This window comes from Chrysochloris asiatica, unplaced genomic scaffold (genome assembly GCF_000296735.1).
Source record: "Chrysochloris asiatica unplaced genomic scaffold, ChrAsi1.0 scaffold00200, whole genome shotgun sequence".
Classification (NCBI taxonomy): domain Eukaryota; kingdom Metazoa; phylum Chordata; class Mammalia; order Afrosoricida; family Chrysochloridae; genus Chrysochloris; species Chrysochloris asiatica.
Window position 1 is genome coordinate 2,969,230 of NW_006408718.1, and position 18,972 is coordinate 2,988,201.

Genomic DNA, 18,972 nt, shown 5'->3' on the forward strand with positions numbered 1-18,972 from the left:
TTGATTTCTTTTTTTAAGAAACGGTGTAAGTCAAGGATTGTCCCCATGCCGGCCCCAGTGAACTGAAACCTGAGAGCAGTTGTGCAGCCGGTGCATGGTCAGGCAGTGTTCATTCTGTCATACGAGGGCTGCTATGAGTCAGAGCCAACTTGATGGCACCTAACAGCAACAAATGCCCAGCATTAGGTTCTGACACCTCCACCCAGTGCTGTGGTTTGAGAAGCAATACAGATAATTTTAAACATTTGTTTGAAAAGGAAGAATAAATTTTCACAAAAGTATAAAAGGATGGAGAAATACATGTATACCTAGACACATACTGTATGGTCTCAATTATGTTCTTGATGTTTGGTTTTTAAATTAGAAAAGCTTGGAAGGGAATATGAAAAATATGTAATGGTTACCACTAGATGAACTTTAGGTCACATTTGTTACGATTTTCTGTTTCTGTGCATTTTCCTTATACTTGAAAGTGAATCCTAGCTTGAGACCCCTAAGAAGACAGTAAACATAGAGAGAGATGGTTTTCTTGGGTGAAGCAAACAGTTGTGTTGCTGACTGCTAGTCAGAAGGTTGGCAGTCCAAACCTACCCAGAGTCTCCTGGGAAGACCGGCCTGCTGATCTGCACCCGAAGGTCACAGCCTTGAAGTCCTCCTGGGGCAGTTCTGCTCTGCACACGGCATGTGGTCACCGTGCATCAGAATCGATGGCAACTAACAATAGAACAGGCATTTTGTAAGCTGATTTATTTTTGAACAGAGGAGTGTCATTTAGTAGGACTAAGGCTTTGGGCTGTTTGGCCTAAAGAGACTGAATGAACATCATTAACCTGTGACTTGTCTTACAGGTGCCATGGACATAGCTCTGGGGTCCAGTGCCACGGGCGTCTTTACCAATTCGTCTTGGCTATGGAACAAGCTCTTTGAGGTAGGGGTCATAGAGAGATAGAAACTATGGGGATGATATAGCTTCTAATTCTGGTGTTGCAGTGCTTAAAATGCACCACTGCTAACTGAAAGGTTGACAGTTCAAACCCACCAGCCGCCCCACAAGAGAAAAGACCTGGTGATTTGCTCCCATAATAATCACAACCTAGGGTACCCTCTGTCCATCCTGTAAGGTCACTGATTAGCAGTGGACTACCCGGAGTGCTGGTATGGGTCTGTGGACTGCAAAGTCGGTTTGAAGCACCAGGTCAGTGGATCAAGTTCACCGGCTGCTCCTTGGAAACCCTATACAGTGTCGCTGTGGGTTGGAACCAACCTGACAACACTTAACAACAACAACAGCAACCCAGCTGCCTTAGAATAATGCATTTCTTCAACCCCTGGGTAAGACTAGATGAATGGAACATAAATCACAGAGGAAACACATCTCTGTGCTTTGTGTTTTCTATAAATGTCCCTAAATGTCATCCACTCCGCCAGTGGCAGTGGCTGAAAACTAATATAACCAATTTTTAGGGGTTACAGGGCCTGCTGTCATTGAGTCAAGGAGACAAGCCGTGTAGCTGAGGGAGCATAGTGTGCCTTCCTGTGCGCCCTCCCATAGCTTGGCTCCAGAACCCCTCCCTCAGCCTCTCTGACCGGAGTCCTTCCCTACTCTCTGCTGCTCTGAGTCCATCTCCTTCACGGCCTCTGTCCATGGCTGTCCCGAGGCTGGTGATGCTCATTGTCTTATTCTTCAAGGTGCCCAGGGCCAGCTCCTGTTTCCCTGGTTCTCTCTGCACACCGCGCCTCTTCTGAGCTCCAGGCTCTGTGTACTCCCAGCTTTTTGCTCCATGGGGTGCCACATAGTACTCATGAAACAAGTCGCTTGCTAGTTACTGGAAGCCTGCTCTGGCTGCACCCATGAGGAACAAACAGTGTTGACCTGCGTTGGGGCTGAGCTAAGGTGGTAAACTTGATCACACATAACCGCTTCCCCTCCTATCCATTATCCTAGGCTCTCGGACAGTCCCTCCGTCCTCTTCCAGGACGGTTAAGGCTCCATTTTCTCACTCCCAACACACCCAGCATCCCTCTGTCTCAGTGCCCATGACACTGTTTGAGGGTTTGTTGGTTTTTAAGCTGTCTTCAAAAATCAAACAGATGTGTGTATGTTGTTGTTGTTGCGTGGAGTCAGTTCCAACTCATAGCAACCCTATATAGGGTTTCCAGGGAGTGGCTGGTGAGTTTAAACCACCAACCTTGTAGTTCAAACTAACACCGGGAAATAGCTGAGGAGCTACAGGCTGACTTGGGGCTTGGTATAAAGTAGTGTTTATGAGCTGATCGAGACCTCCGCATCTCACAGTGACTGCTTCTCTTGCTGCTTCTTGACGTTCCACGTTTGAAATCTGGGAAAGCCTTGCCTCTGCCTTCTTACCTTGGTGCATTGAAACAGCCCGTTGATGGTCTATTTCTCCAGTTGTCCTTTAGATCCTTTGATGGGTCAGATGTTTGTATTATTTTATATTCCCAATGCCTGGGAATGGGGGTGGCAGAGGTCGCTCAGCAGATGCTTAGGAAACGATGAATGAATGGATAGGTGAACTATGAGGTGGGTGAAGGATCTGGTCATCAGTGGTGTGGTTCCTGGCCTGTGTCTCACCAGCACAGTCGGGCCTGGGGCAACACAAAACTGCCGCTTACTCATTTCCACTGAGACACCACTGGACCACGCAGTAGTCTACATACTTCTGTTTGGTTTCCCATGGGCAGATCTGTGAATGAAATCAGAGTCCGAAATACTTCTGTTGGGCTTGTGAAGTGTATCATTTAATATCAACAAGATGGTTTTAGCAAATGCCTTACCAGTTTGTATAATTGCTTTACAAGATTCCTGGGGTCTTCTGTAATCTGTAAGATTTTTTCTTAATCAACTGAAATAATTCTTGAGCCTCTTTCAAGAGTTTCATGTCTTAAGAGTCACACGTCCAAATACCTTTTGCCTTTGGCAAGGCGTCGAGTATGTCTGTCCCCTGAAGTTACCCAGAACCTGTTTCGTCCTGTCTTACAACTCTGGTACCTGTTTTATTCTTCAGGCCAGCATCGAGACAGGTGACCGGGTCTGGAGGATGCCTCTCTATGAACATTATACCAGACAAGTTGTAGATTGCCAGCTTGCTGATGTCAATAACATAGGGAAATACAGGTATGTAAAAGGAAGCCAAATGTCCGTTTCCTCAGCCCTCCTTGGTGGCCTGAATGACTTGTTGTCCACTATGTTTCCCCTGACAAAAGGCTTAACTCTCTTGATTTCCCTTGCAAGCTCTACTCTCATCTCCCATCTCTGTCGCTCTTCTCCACCTGGCTGTCAACATTCTGCAGTTAGACAAATCTGAGGTTCTCTTGAAACTAAGGATTAGGGAACGTCACAGAAAGTTCATGAGTTAATTCATTACTGTGGGAAAAGTGGAACCTCAAATTCCACCTCCCCTTTTGAAAGCTGTATCTGAAAAGAAATGTTGAAGAAGTGATTCCAGGCTAGCTTCTTCACTTCATCTTCTGAGCTGGCCTTTTGCGTAGTAGTCACAGAACTTCCCTCACCAAAACACCATGATCTGAAGGAAGTTCTCAATTCCTGTTCCCTGGGGATTAGTAATGACCTCTTCCTTCCATTTCAGGTCTGGGGGGGCCTGTACAGCTGCAGCCTTCCTGAAGGAATTTGTGACTCACCCTAAGTGGGCTCACTTAGACATCGCAGGTGTGATGACCAACAAGGACGAGATCCCGTACCTAAGAAAAGGCATGACTGGGAGGCCCACGCGGACGCTAATCGAGTTCTTACTTCGGTTCAGTCAAGAGGAGGCTACAGCTTAGCACAGGCACAGTATAGCCCCTTCATTCTGCCTGAAACCGGCACTGCAGCTTCTGGGAATTTTTGAATGAATGGCTGGGAATCCTGTCAATGAAGAAACAAAGGGTGGTGTCTCAAACTGTAGAACAAAATGAAATTTGTATGCCTGATTTTATTTTTTCTTTTCATTTGATGCAGAGATTTATAAAGATAAACTAATACCTTGCTTGGCAAGCCTTTTAGAATTACCCTATAAATGAGGTTCGGTTGAAAAGCAAAATTTTATTTTTGTGGATTTGTCTGGAAGTGTCATAAACAATAAATCCAACTTCTTACAATCTCTGGCGTGGCCCTCATGTCTGATTGTCAGCTCAGTGGCAGCTGTGACCGACTTGACTCTGTGCTGTCTGTGAACTGAATTATTAAGCGGGCACAGCGCTCGCGTCACTCCGTGATTAAACTTACCAGCTCTGGTAATGGTGACAGGGCACCTAGTCTGCAAAATGAATCACTCTCAAAGTACCAGTATTGCCAAGCAGCAAGGACACTCTGCCAGGCGTTGTTCAGCGTTTCCACTTATGAGGTAGACGATAGCACAAAGCTGAGCACCAAACCATTCCTCCACAGCGCTCTCTACACCAGCTGGGTTCCATAATGCATTGCACTGGGCACGCACAACTCAAGGCACCATACTCACAATTAAGAGGTCTATTAGGGAAGTTGACGGGTTACAATGCAAGGTCAGAAAATGCTCAGGGCACAGTTCTTGCCATCAGAATAGCCTCTCCTCAGTTGTGTCCACAAACAGTCATCTCTCTGACCTTTGGACCCTTGGCCTGGCCTCTACCCTCTACCGTGCTCCAGCAATGTTGCAGAGCTCTTTTCAGGCTGCTGATCACATGCACAAAACACGCCATTCCACCAGAAACCAGCCCCAAGGCACTTCGCTGTAGCTCTGGATCAGCAAACCTGGCTCCCCACATTAAGACCCTGGAGGTACCACTCCACAAGTGAGCATTAGGCTCAAGGTTACTCAGCCTCACCCACTCCTCTGTCTGATGCTCTAGTTCTTGGTTCTCTGGCTGCGGCTCCTCTGCCACTTCTCTGGTGTCCCAGCTTTCTGCCCTGGGTCCAGGAAGTTCACTACATAGGGATTTGGGGCCCAGAGGACACATTCCACTCCTGGCTCTTTTTTGATGTTAGTGAGATCCCCATTCCCACTTCTGAGATGGATCATTTTAAACCTATGCTAGACTTCCACATTTTTACAATTATAATTTATTGTCAACAACAGTGATTACTTTTTTTTTAAGTTTATTTTGAGTTGGGTGAAAGTTTACAGGGCAAATCATCGGTTTTACATTCAACAAATCATATACTTTGTTTCATTACAATGATTATAATCTACCCCCCACCCCCCCGTGTACCATCAGTTAGCAGTATTTCTCTATTCATTTTACCTCTTTTTTTTTTAAACACTCAGGCACATATAATAATTTACACCACCAAAGGGCACATTCTGCAAGTCTGCCTCCTGGCCACCAGCTCTCAGTCCCTCTCTTTCCATGAATCTAGAGTCCTCAGCTGCTCTCTCTCCATGTCCCCATCTCTGCCTCCATCACTGTTGCTGCTTCTCTGGATAAGATCTTGCATTCTTGTGTTCTCCCTCGATGGTCCTAGGATCCTCTGTTTCTGGACTGTTAAGACTAACCACTCCCCTGCTTTTGTTACAAAACTTCTACCTTTACAATTGTGACAGTTGCAATTAGTCATGATAACAATTACTCACTATTGAATCATAAGAATCGTATCCCCATCTCCTTTCACCAGACCCATCTAGACAAGATGAAAACTATTCAGTGGGGACTCTGCCTTGCCCCACACACTCTGAAACTAAACTCCCTCTTGAAAACTTGTAAGCAAGTCACTTTGTGCCTTTCTCACGCCTTCAATCTAGGTGTTGTTGTTGTTAAGTGCTGTGGAGTCGGTTCTGACTCATAGCGACCCTGCACAGGGTTTCCGAGGCTGTAAATCTTTACGGGAGCAGAAAGCCTCATCTTTCTCCCGCGGAACCACTAGTAGTTTCGAACTGTCAATCTAGGTAGCCAATGTAAGTTGCCCATCCTTATCTAGCCTGTATACAGAGGATTGATGCTTGATGTGAAGACTCTTTCCCTTTCTGTTGATATTTTGAGCTACTACATCCATAAGTATAGGTCAAGTTCATCAAATTGTAGCAATTTACCCTTGTTTCCATTATCAAAATTTTTTTTATCTTCCTCTAGTCGAGTTCTGATTATTAATCATCGAGGTTAGGTCTATCTAGCTATGGGTATGATCTGCAAGTTTGGGTGCTCTTGTGCCTCTCCCCTCGACAGTGATGACTTACCCCACCTCTTACACAGAACCGTCAGGGTCAAGTTCGGTAAGAATTTACCAGGACCTGCGGTGACACTGTAAGATAAGCACTGGGCTGCTAACTACAAGGTTGGCAGTTTCAAACTATCCGCCACTTCTTGGAAACCTTATACAGGGTCACTATGAGTTGGAACTAACTCAACAGAACTTAACTAGAAGAGACATGAAATTATTCACTGAATCACAGGCAGACACTTTTATTATCCCATATCACAGATGAGAAAAATGAGAGATTTAGTAGCACGCCCCATCACAGCACTTCAAAGTCCTGGAGCAGAGACCGTGAACCCGGAACCTGCAATCTACTTACACACTGCAGTGCTTGGCTTCAGTGATTTGAGAGAATGTGGAGTGGACTTGAAATCTTAAATAAGGAACCAGGCATGAGAGGTATTGTAGGTGGGAACACTAGGTGCTTACCTCCTGAGACCATATCCCATCAGCGAGACTCCACTGGTGCAGATTTAGAGCAAAGCTTCCTGGTCCTCTTTGTTTCACTTTTGTATCCGGTGGGTCCATTTGAAACTGTGAAAGCATTTGATGGGAAAAGCCATTTATTGCTGTTACCTTTAACGTTTTAGAAGTTGGACATGATATTCTGTCTCTAAGTTGGTTTTATGGAGAGGGAGCATAATGGGCGTGCATGTTCATAGTATTTATGAGAGAAAATCGGCAGGAGGAATGAGAACCCAGATTCCCCTGGGTATCTCAGAGATTGAACAGTATCCCACTCCACCCCCAAATATGTGTTGGTATACTAACTCTTAACACCTTAGGGTGTAATCCCATTAGGAATGTTGTTAAGGGCCGTCAAGTCAGTTCCACTCTGTATAGAGTTATAGAGTTTCTAAGATGTGGCTAGTGAGCGTGAACCACCGACCTTGCAGTTCAAACCGGCTTTACAGTCCAGCGCATTAACCCACAATGCCACACCAGGACTCCAAACATTGTTATTATGTGATATGGAGTCGGTTCCAACTCAGTGATCCTATCTAGGGATTCTGTGGAGCAGCTGGTAAGTTTGAAATGCCAACTTTTGTGGTTGGCAGCCCAATGTTTAAATTGCTGGCCCACCGGTGTTCATGTTTACGAATGTGTGTATATCCTAAACATATTTAATCAGTGTTGGGAGCTGCTGAGCCGAAGATCACTCCCCACCTCAGGGGTCCAGCAAAAGTTGGCCTGAGGGTGTCTGCCTGGGCAAAAGTCCACAGCACAAGGAGGAAGTGACCTTTAGCTCAGTGCACTGTAGAGCTAGTCAGCAGGAAAGCATGCAAACACTTCTGCTTGCCTACCTATACCGCAGACCTCTTTTTCTAGCAATTGTTTTCTCCTAGTTGTTCTTGGATAATTGCTGTGTGTACCTGGAACCAGGACTGCCCTAGAGAAACTTTCTCTTTCCTGCTTTTGAGCACTATATAATAAACTAGCTGCCAAGAGTTGTGGCTGCTTGATCCTCTATTAGAGTTCGACAGCCCACCTGGCCTAACTTTATTCTTTTTTTTTAATGTTTTATTGTGAATTATGTGCTAGTTTACATGGGAGAACATTAGTTTTACATTCATCCTATCATATATCGTTTCATTGCCATGGTTACAATCCCATCCATGCATCATCAACCAACCACAGGGTATACCCTGCAAGCCTGCCCCCCCACCGGTCATCAGCACACAACCCCTCTCCCTCTCTGGGTCTAGAGTCCCCAGCCGCTCCATCTCTCCACGTCATCGTCTCTGCCTCCATCTCTGGTGTCACTGCTTCTCTGGGTAGGGTCCCGCTCTCTGCTCTTCTCCCCCAACTTTATTCTTAATCTTGTCTCTGTGGGTTTTTTTTTAATCTTCCATCACCCCTACTCGAGAGCTTCACAGCTGCACAGGCCACAGCATATGTGGAACAAAGAAACCAGCAGTACCACAGAAACACAGCAAAATGGCAGCCATCAATCAATACCTACTGATAATTGCACTGAATGTAAATGGATTAAATGCACCAGTCAAGAGGCAGAGAAAGCTGTCTACAAGAGACACATCAAAAAGATGGAGACAGCCTAAATGTCCATCAACAGAAAATATTTAAACAACCGTTGGTACAAACACACAATGGAATACTATGAATTTTGAAGAATAACAACGAATCTATAAAACACCTTGCAGCATGGATGAACCTGGAGGACATTATGCTGATTAGAATTTGTCAATCACAAAAGGACAAACATTGTATGAAACCAGTGTTGTAAAAAGTTTTAAGTTTTCTTGATTAAAAAAATAACAAAACAACCCACAATGGAAGCAAGAAATAACATCATAATAAATGAAGAAAAGACTGAAATTGTCAGACTTCATTTTCCTTAGATCCACAACAACACTCTTGTAAGCAGCAGTCAAGGAATCAATTGACAGATTGCATTTGTCAAATTTGCTACAAAAGACCTCTTAAAAAAGTGTTAAAGAGCAAAGATACCCATTTGAGGACTAAGATGCACCTACCCAAGCCATGATGGTTTCAATCACCTCATATCCATGTGGAAGTTGGACAATGAATAAGGAAGACCCTGGAAGAATCAGTGTATTTGAAAATGATATTGGAGAATATTAAAAGTACCACGGACTGCCTAAAGAACAAACAAATCTGTTTTGGAAGAACTCCATCCAGAATGCTCCTTAGAAGTGAGGATGGTGAGAGACTTCATCTCTCATCCTTAGGACATGTTATCAGGAGGGATCAGTCCCCGGAGAAGGACATCATGCTTAGTAAAGTGGAGGATCAGCGAAAAAGAGGAAGATCCCCAGCGAGATGGACTGGCACAGTGGCAGCAGCAATGTGCTCCAGCGTAACAAATGTGAGGGTGGTACAGAACTGGGCCATGCATTGTTCTGTTGTGTACAGGGTTGCTATGAGTTGAAATGGATTTGACAGTATCTAGTAACAACATTAACAGCATCCAGCTCAGGACCCAAACCACTGTTGTAGGTTGATATTGATTGAATGGTTTAACAAATGGATGAGAGAGAACGTGATGAGAATGAACTCTTAGAATACTCAGAAGTTAAAGGGAGCTTTAGGATTACAGCAGAATCAGTGCAGGAGAAAGCCGTGAGGTCCATGGCTGTAAATGTTCACAGAAGCAGCCAGCCACATCTCTCATCTCTCTCCCACCAAGTGGCTGGTGAATTCAAATCGCTGATCTTTTGGTTAGCAACCTAGTGCTTAACCACTGCTCCCCTAGGACTTCTTCCAAAGGGCAGACCATAACAAAGCCATTAACCTCATTAACTTTGCCTGCTTTCATTTGAATTTCTGGAGGTCTTGGGACTGCAGGTGGGTGGAAGGGTGAATCTTCGGGTGAAGTTTCTTTTTGAATATTCTCTCAGTAGTATTAGATACCTGTACTTCGTCACTATGGAGACCTGTATTCTTTAAGCAAAAGTTATTCAAGTTTCTGTGAATTTTCCATTCTCTAAAAGCAAATTTCTCTTTTCTGAGGAAACGTTTCTCCAATTTGCAATTTATTTCATCTGAACAATCAAATATTGTGTTATTCTCTTTAATGAATACATTATTATATTTTTAACAGTCACTTTTATTATAGTATCTCCACGTGAGAATTTAGGGAGAACACTACCAGGTTTATTCTGGCTACATCCTCAATGGCTGGATTAATGATTGTTGTTTTCGAATCTTTCACACAGGACCCTGTCTGAGGCTGTAAATCCTTGCGGAAGCAGAAAGCGGATCCTTCTTCCGTGGAGCGGCTGCTCAAACGGCCGAATTTGTGATTCATAGTACAGTGCTAGTCTTGAAGAGTGACCACGCCCCCTGGATTAGTGACTGTTGTTAGTACGTGTAAACTCTCGATAAATGTGTAATAAATGGGTGACACCTTTTACCTAGGGGTAAACCGAGCCCAGAGATATTAAGTCACTTAGCCAAAGTCACACAACGTTGTTTAGGACACAGTTGGGATGGCATGATCCTCGCGGAGGGCTCGCTTCACCATAGCTATTCATTCTCCTCTCCACTCGACTTTGTCAATTCCACTCAAATCTTACCATTTTTAAGTAAAATCATAGAAGCCAAGCATCCGCTGGCTGGGATGCAAAATCAAGACACCCAGGATCCCAGGCGTCTGATAGATGACTTCATCGCCCCATCCCTTCACGTGACACCATCTGACGTCACCCGCTCCGCTGCGCGTACTCTCACGCATGCTCAGTGGGCTTCTTCCCGCCATTGCAAGATGGCGGCTCCACTAGGTGGTATGTTTGCTGGGCAGCCACCGGGGCCCCCGCCACCCCCACAAGGACTCCCCGGCCAGGCCTCGCTGTTTCAAGCCGCGCCAGGGGCTCCCAGGTCCTCCAGTAATACGTTGGTGGACGAGCTGGAGTCCTCTTTCGAGGTAAGATAGGGTTTAGGTGTGTCCCCTGCTCCTAACGTGAGCTGAGCACGCGCAATCGGGCTTGAGGCTTGCCTCCCTGGTCCCGCCCCCAGCGGTACCTGGACCATCGGTTCCAGCGTTCCTGTGGGCGCAAGGAGAGCTGTCATCAGTTGTAAAACGCGGCCAGCCCCAGAGCCTTTCTGAGGCTGTACAGCGTTACTGAAGCAGATAGCCGCCTCCCTGACACGCGGGGCGGCCGGTGGGTGTGGATTCGAACTGCCCACCTCCTGGCTGCAGCCCAGCCACCAGAGCGTCTTCTCAACTCATCGTACTCTAGGAACGGGGGAAATGGACTTAAAACTTGCTGTGAGGGGTTCGGACCCAGAGGGTAGACAGAAAGGACCAGAACTCTTGAGTTGTGTCCACTGAAGTTGAGCGCGTAGAGGGGAGGTGGGCCACACTGCAGTGGTCAGTGTAGTGCTTGTCGGCTACCATGGACTCTAAAGTGGAAATAAAGCAACCGGGCTTTATCTTGCCAGCATTTTAATCCCCGTTACATGAGTGGTATCATGGATATGGTGTGACATGGATTTAGTTCGCAAATATGTGATGAAACACTGTGTGGTCAAAATGATTTTACTGATAGGATGTACACTCAAAAGTTTGGAGAGAGGTGATTTAAAGGGCAGAAATCCGTTCTGTCTGGGAGGAAAACATAGCTGTTGGGGAGGTTCCAAGCCAGAAAGAGATGTCAGCTTTAGGGCCCCACCCGTCTGTCAAGCTTGCTGGGTTAAACATTGGGCTGCTAACCTCAAGATTGCCAGTTCAAACCCACCAGCCACTCCATGGGAGAAAGGTGAGGTTGTCTGCTTCTGTAAAGATTTATGGTCAGGGAAGCCTCAAGAACAGTTCTACCTGGTCCTATAGAGTGGCTGGGAGTTGGACTTAGTGTCTGTGGTTTGGGATTTTGTTTTGTTTTTAAATCTGAGTTTGTTGTACTCTGGCAACTTGCTGGTTACTGAGTTGCAGGAAGTTGTGGCAAGGGTATTTCAAATACTAGTAGTGTCACCCATAGTATGTAGATTTAGAGGCGCTTCCAGAGTGAGACATTCGGAAGAAAGGCCTGATAATCTGCTCCTAAAAACTAGCCAGTGAAAACCCTGTGTTTGCTATAGTGCTGGATGGTGAGCCCCCTAGGTTTGAAGGCACTCAAAATATGTTAATAGCTGCATTCGCAGGTTCGAGCTTACCAGCAGCTATGAAGCTGGAAAACCAGGCAATGTTTCCATCTGTTGTATGTAGGGACCAAGAGTTGGAGCCGATTCTGTGATAATTAACACAACGGTGTCTAGCAGACCCTGCGTCCTTCTTGAGGTGAGGGAGCTCTCAGTCCTGAACCCTTGCTGAAAGACTGTCCTGATGGATAGACATCTTGACCACCTCCAACCACGTCACTCAGCTGCTTAAAAACTTTGAGCGACCACCTTGCGCTCTAAGGATGAAACCGAAAGGCTGACTGGTCTTGCAAAGCTCTGCATGTTCATGCTTCTGACACTGGAGACCTTTTCTGCCGGCGCCTTGTGTTTTTGCTTTGGGCTTCCAGCTTTTTTTCCCCCCCTCATAGGATAAGCACTGAGTATCAAGGTCGGCTTGAACTGCAAGTTCAGCAGTTCAAGATCACCATTCGCTCCTCAGAAACCCTGTATTGGGTCACTATCAGTCAGAACCAACTTGATGACATTTAACAACAACCATGGAGCAACTGGTGGGTTTGAACCACTGACTAACCTTTGGCAGTGAGCGCTCAGCCAGTGCATCGTGTAGCTGAGAGTGTTTGTCAGTGTGGCCAGCCCTGTCCTGGGTGCTGAGAACCTGGAGAAAAGACCCTTCCTTCAGGGAGTTCCTCCCAGTGTCCTGGGGGAGATGGTCTGTTGTAGTGTCGGTGCTCTGATGGAAGCAGCCCCAGGATGCTGTGGGGTACACTGGGGCATGGCTGTTGAAGCAGACTCCCGAAGGGCCTGAGACCCAGGGCTATTAGGACTGAGGCAGATAAAACAGCTTGGTCTGTCCCTCTGTGACCCTGTCCTGGAGTTAATAATGGGCTACAGGAATGACTACGATGTCAATTAACCATGTGTAAAATCACCAGCTAGGCTCCAAGGCAGCGTGTGAGCAGAGAAGGGCAGTTGGGATGGCCTTGTGTTTATACCTGGCCTGTCATGTAAATATCCGGGGAGATGGTGGCACAGGCTCTGGTGTGGTATGAGGTAATGGGGAGAAGGATGGACGGTAGGGGAGAAACCAGACATCAGGGGCAGCAGCTCCCACTGGACAGTTTACCAGTGTTCTCACTAGTTTAATGTCACAGTGTGAAAACCCAGGGGTAGGGAGCTTTTTTAGTGAGTTCATTTGGGAGGAAGTATCTGTGGCTCTGAGGTGAGGCATTTGGTGTGTGAGTGATGATTTTATGCCTGATGTGTTTCGGTCCAACAGGCCTGCTTTGCTTCTCTGGTGAGTCAGGACTATGTCAACGGCACCGATCAGGAGGAAATTCGAACTGGTAAGCATCCATCTATGTAGACAATGTTCCTGTTTTCAGCAAGAGTCCAATGTTACACTTAATGCATTTCATTCCTGCTTGTAGCAGAGACATTTTCCTGGATCACCTCTCTGAGATGATGGTTCTCTAGTCTTTGTTTTGTTTCTTAATTGACATCACTTGGGAATCAAAAAAAGAATGAGTTTTTGTTTTGCCCCAAGTATTCATTTTTCATACTGGTTTTAAGATAAAGAAGAGCAGTAGTGTGTATTCCAGTGCCATCGAGTCAGGACCGATTCATAGTGACCCACCCTACAGGAAGCTTTACAGGAGCAGACAGCCTCTGCTTTCTTCTCAGGAGTGGCTGGTGGCATTTCATCTGCCAACCTTGTAATTAGCAGTCCAGTGCTTACCCTACAGCGCCACCAGAACTGGAGTACGCACTTGTTAAGTGTGATGTTAATGTATGCTGTTGTTAAGTGCGGTCAAGTTGCTTCGGTCCATAGCGACCCTCAGAGTTTCTGAGGAGCTGTTGGTGAGTTTGACCTTGCAGTTCAAACTGACCTTAAGGTCGAGTGCTTATCCTTTGGCACCACACCAGGACTCCATAATAGTGTGTTATTGTTGTTAAGTGCCATCGAGTCAGTTCCGACCCATAGCGACCATGTATAAGGTTTCCAAGGAGAAGCCGGTGAACTTGAACCTCCAGCCTTGCTATTCAAATGACTTTGCAGTTCAGTGCATTAACCCACAGCGCCACACCAGTTGTTGTTGTTAGGTGCCATCAAGTTGGTACCAACCCATAGCAACCCAATGCATAGCAGAACGAAACACTGCCCTATCTAGGCCAGCCTCACTACTATTCCCACACTTGAGTCCATCAGTGCTGCCACTTGGCCAGTCCATCTCACTGGGGGTCTTCCTCTTTTGCTCTGACCCTCCACCTTACCAAACATGATATCCTACTCCAGCGACTGGTCCCTCCTGACAATATGCCCAAAGTAGGAGAGACGAAGTTTGGCCATCCTGGCCTCCAAGGAGCACTCTGGCTGCACTTCTTCCAACACAGATCTTTTGGCAGCCTAAGGTATTTTCAGTATTCTCCTTCAACACCATAATTCAAATGCATCAGTTCTTCTATGGTCTTCCTTATTCACTGTCCAGCTTTCCCATACATATGAGGTTGTTGAAAACACCATGGCTTAAGTCAGGCGCACCTTAGTCTTCAAGCTGACATCTTTGCTCTCCAACACTTTTCTTGTGCAGCAAATTTGCCTAATGCAATACAACGTTTGATTTCTTGACTGCTGCTTCCAGGAGTGTTGATAGTTGATTCAAGAAGAACGAAGTCCTTGACAACTTCAGTCTTTTCTCTGTTGATAACAATGTTGTTTATTGGTCCAGTGGTGAGGGTTTTTGTTTTCTTGACATTGAGATGTAATCCATACTGAAGGCTGTGCTCTTTGATCTTCATCAGTAAATGTTTTAAGTCCTCTTCAATTTCAGCAAGCAAGATTGTGTCATCTGCGTATCATAGGTTGTTAATGAGTCTTCCTCCAATCCTGATGCCACTATTTTCTTCATATAATTCAGCTTCTTGGATTATTTGCTCAGCATATACAGGTTGAATAAATTTGGTGAAAGAATACAACCTGGTTGCACACCTTTTTAAATTTTAAACCATTTATTGTTCCCATGTTCTGCTAATGAACATAGTTGTGCATATTAGATATGTTTGTGTTCTGGCTTGTATTACTTGTGGATATATACCAAGTAGGGGAATTGTTGGATCATCAGTATTTGTTTCCAACTTTCTGAGGAAGAACCATACTGATTTCCATAGCGGTTGAACCATTTGATAGTCCTACCAGCAATGTAGAGGGTCCCAGTCTTTCCACACCCTTGCCAGCATTTGTCGTTGTGTGTTTTCTGAACTTGAACTTCACTGTTAATGCTGGGTGAGATGATATCTCATTGTTTTGATTTGCATCTTGTGGTGCAGTCGGTTCATGAATTGGACTGCAAGGTCTCTTTGAACTGCAAAGTTGGCAGTTCGAGCTCACCAGCTGCTCTTTGAAACCTTACACAGGGCCACTATGAGTCAGTACTGATTCAACAGCACTTAACATCAAGAACACTGGCTAACGATTCTGAACATTTGTTTATATGTTTGTTGACTGCCTGAAAGTTTTCCTTAGTGAAAGGATCCTGTTTTATCCATTCTGCTCTCTGTCTCATGACTGGTACGTTTATTTACATTCAGTTCATTTATTAATAGGTATGAATTGATTGCTGTCATTTTGCTGTGAGTTTTTTGTGTGATGCTATTGGTTTCTTTGTTCCACATAATTTTCTGTGCTTAGTTCATTTTGTTTGTGGACTCTCTTCGTTTTATTTCTGATGTGTTCATATTTACTAAATTTTTCTTACTTTCCTCTTTTTAAATTTTTGATGTGCAGGTGTATTAATTTTCTTTGAGGTTATCATATAGTTTAGTAATTTTCCCTATTTTAAACAGTCTGTTTTATCTTGAAATGTACTTGACTCCCTTTGCATTTGGAAGTTCTGTGTCTACACTATTCTCTCTTTTTGTTTTGTAGTTGACTTCATTGTAAATTGATATCTTTGGTTCCCTATTTTCACTCTTACAGATTTGCTTTACTTTAAATACTTCTATATGGACTCCTCGTATGGTGCTGTATGGTCAGCACTGGATTACAAACCACACGGTTAGCTGTTTAGAAACCCTACAAAGGCTTTTCTATGACTCAACGGCACTTTTAACAACAACAGTGTCTGGACTGCGTTTTGGGTGGTGTTGGCATGTATGGTAACCTCAGGTTCTTGGCTGCTGCTGTTGCATCTTAGTCCAAAGAACACTCTTTAGCATTTTTTGTAAAGTTAGGCCATTACAAATGTCCTTATTTTACCGTCGTAATTGAGGGACATCTTTGTTGGGTATATGATTCTCAGTTGACAGGTTTTTTTTCTTTCAGAGTTTTGTATATGTTATTCCATTGCCTCTTGTTTGCTTGGTTTCTATGAGAAATCAGAGCTTAGTTTTACTGGTTCTACATTGTATGCAAATTTTGTTTTTTCCTGAGCGGCTCTCAGGATTGTTTTATGGTCTGTGGTTTTGGCAGTTTCATTATGATATGCCTGGGTGATTTTCTTTTGGGACCTCTCCTTTTGGGGATTCATTTAGTTCTATGTATGCTTATATGCTTGCCTTTCATGATGTTAGAGAAGATTTCTTGCAACAACTCTTCACCAGTTTTCTCTGTACCTTCTGTTGTCTCTTCCTGTTCTGGAATTTCAATCAACCAACCTCAAGTTGTTCTTCTTCATAGTGTCCCACATAACTGTGAGGCATTCATCAGATATTTTCATTCTTTTTTTGATTGTTGTTCTATCATATTAGTATTATTGAGACATTTATCTTCAGGTGTACTAATTTTCAAACTTCATTGCTTCAGATCTACTCTTTTGCTCTTTCAATGAATTGTCCATTTCTGAACTTGTAGTGTTAGATTTCTAATTGTAGGTTTCATATTGTTTCAAAATTTGCATTTATTTTGTCTGCTTACTCTAGTAATGTTTTCCTGAATTCTTCTAATGTGTTTTCTGTGTTCTCTTTGTTCTGCTTAATCTTTCTGTCAGCCCTTTGACTGTACCTAAAGTGCAGTTGTTGATCTTAGAGAAGAGAAAACTCTGGAGGGGCTCCTGAAAGCCTGTAAGCTCAGGAGATGGGTTTGGGAGGGATGTAACAGCAGAGTTCGGGCTCTAGATGGAATTCTTACTGGCCTAGGTGCTGTCTATCTGTGTTCAGCAACCAGTCTGGAAGTAGTTTGTGTAGGCCCTTGATGAAGTTCGTTTTGGTGTCTACTAGGACCACAGGGCAGCTGCGGGCAGGGTGACTGATTCAGTGCTGGGCTGGTGGCTCTGCAGGTTCTTTAGGTTGGGAGCTGAGCCCACCTGGATCCAGGAACAAAAGCAGCAGGAGTTGTACCCGCCTATCACCTGTGTGAATCTGCTCTGCCAGGCCACCTTCTGTTGCTAAAGCTGCTCACAGGATAGTTGTTCCCCATCCAGCCAGCGGTTCACCAGTCGGTCTCCCTTTCTTGCTGTCCCTACTTGGCTTCTCTTCCCAGCAGGTGTTCAGTCCGTGTCTTTAACCTTTCCTCTGAAAATCAGGGTTCCAGAATTTTCATGTGTGTATTTCATTTGGTGTCTTGTATCTTTGTTTAGAGGGTCCGTGTAGTATATCTGCCTAGTCCACCATCTTGCTTGAAGTCCTCAAATCTCCTCTTTTTTCAGTTTGATTCATTGTATATTTTCCTCCCACTCTGTGCAGGACCTAAAATCTTATTGTTCTACTGTGCTTCCTCCTCATGCTCCCCTGCCTGTCATGCTGCCCTCAGAGTCAACTGGGGCTGCTGGTTTCTTGAAACCCGATTTTAAACGTCCCATTTTACCTGGGTATCATGATGCTTAGTCTTTTCTTCAGAAGAACTCGTGGCATTCATACTGCATTAAGGCCTCTTGTACATGTGATGCAAGACTAGTTACCCGGTGGAGGGGCCAGGATTCAGATCCCAGGGTACACCTCTCAGAAAGAAGGATGCTGTCTCACAGACTGACACGACATTTATGAGGGAGATACATGTGTCTAGTGTGGCTCTGCAGGGTAAGCACTGGACTGCTAACCACAGGTTGGCGTTTCACACCCACCAACCACTCCTTGGAAACCCTCTTCAGGCTCACTATGAGCTGGAAAGAACTTGATGGCACTTACCAACACCAGCAGCTGGTAATGTGTGGACTTGTTTTTTTCCTAAGGTGTTGATCAGTGCATTCAGAAGTTTCTGGACATCGCAAGACAGGCAGAATGTTTTTTCTTACAAAAAAGATTACAGTTATCTGTCCAGAAACCAGAGCAAGTTATCAAAGAGGTACGTAATTAATTTTGTCCCCTCAACTTTTCGGGTGCACACACAATGTTAAGATCCCATTTTCCGCTAACTACAAAGGGTTTTCTAGGTTGGGTGTCAAAGTGTTGCAGATGGTCAGTGTCCATGACAACCTGGAGTAGGAGTGAGGATGGAGGCTGGAGAGCAGAGGACGTCGGAAGAGAAACTCTGCTCTTGTTTCAGTCTGGGGGCTTTCAGGAAAGAGTTTTCTTAAAATTTTGGCTCAAAAAAGCCACCGATGGAGATGAGACACTCCCTTTGGGCTTAGAGCCACCCCCACCCACCCCACCACCCACCCCCGGATTACTTCACATCGTGCCTTCCACACAGAAATCACAGGAAACCTGTGGTGGGCCACATGCTAGACAGTCCATTCCTCTTGTATCGCCATTGTTGCCAGTCAAGGGTATTTACAGGCTTTCACGGTATCTAGTGGGTGGATCAGGGAACCCACCTGCCTGCCGTGTGGGGAAAGGAAGATACATGCTGCCGAGAGGCCAGCAGGGTCCCTGTGGGAAATGCCAGGGGAAGTGAGTCTTTTTATGGCTGGTTTAGAGGAATTGCTTCCGCCAACTAACCAGTTAATCAAAAAGGTTCTTTTCATTCATGATCCCAACCGTTGAGAAACATGACTGGTAAGAAGATGATGTTCTTGTAAAAAGGCTTCACAAAGCTTGTGCAATGCTGGAATGAAAGAGACTGGAATTTCTCTACGAACTTTTTGAAGCCCCCTGGAATAATCCCATGATGCCTGCTCATTTCCTGATTGATGTAATTTCGCAGCAGTACAAGTGTGTTGGAGGCCTGGTGGTAATGAAGAATTCCATTGCTGGTCTAATGAGAATGCTGTGGAAATGGAGATTTTCACATTTCTTTTTTTTTTTTTTTT

At 44.9% G+C, this 18,972-nt stretch overlaps 2 protein-coding genes across 2 annotated transcripts in view; both read left to right on the plus strand.

The window, feature by feature from the left end:
- LAP3 (leucine aminopeptidase 3) overlaps positions 1-3,804 on the plus strand; it is a 26,025-nt gene extending 22,221 nt beyond the window's left edge. The window contains exons 11-13 of the mRNA XM_006872493.1: positions 849-928; positions 3,027-3,136; positions 3,609-3,804. Coding sequence (XP_006872555.1) covers positions 849-928; positions 3,027-3,136; positions 3,609-3,804 — 386 coding nt within the window. The remainder of the gene's footprint in view (positions 1-848; positions 929-3,026; positions 3,137-3,608) is intronic.
- Positions 3,805-10,436: 6,632 nt separating this feature from the next.
- Positions 10,437-18,972, plus strand: part of MED28 (mediator complex subunit 28) — a 10,811-nt gene continuing 2,275 nt past the window's right edge. Inside the window, exons 1-3 of the mRNA XM_006872487.1 lie at positions 10,437-10,595; positions 13,068-13,134; positions 17,953-18,065. Of these exons, the coding sequence (XP_006872549.1) occupies positions 10,437-10,595; positions 13,068-13,134; positions 17,953-18,065 (339 nt within the window). The remainder of the gene's footprint in view (positions 10,596-13,067; positions 13,135-17,952; positions 18,066-18,972) is intronic.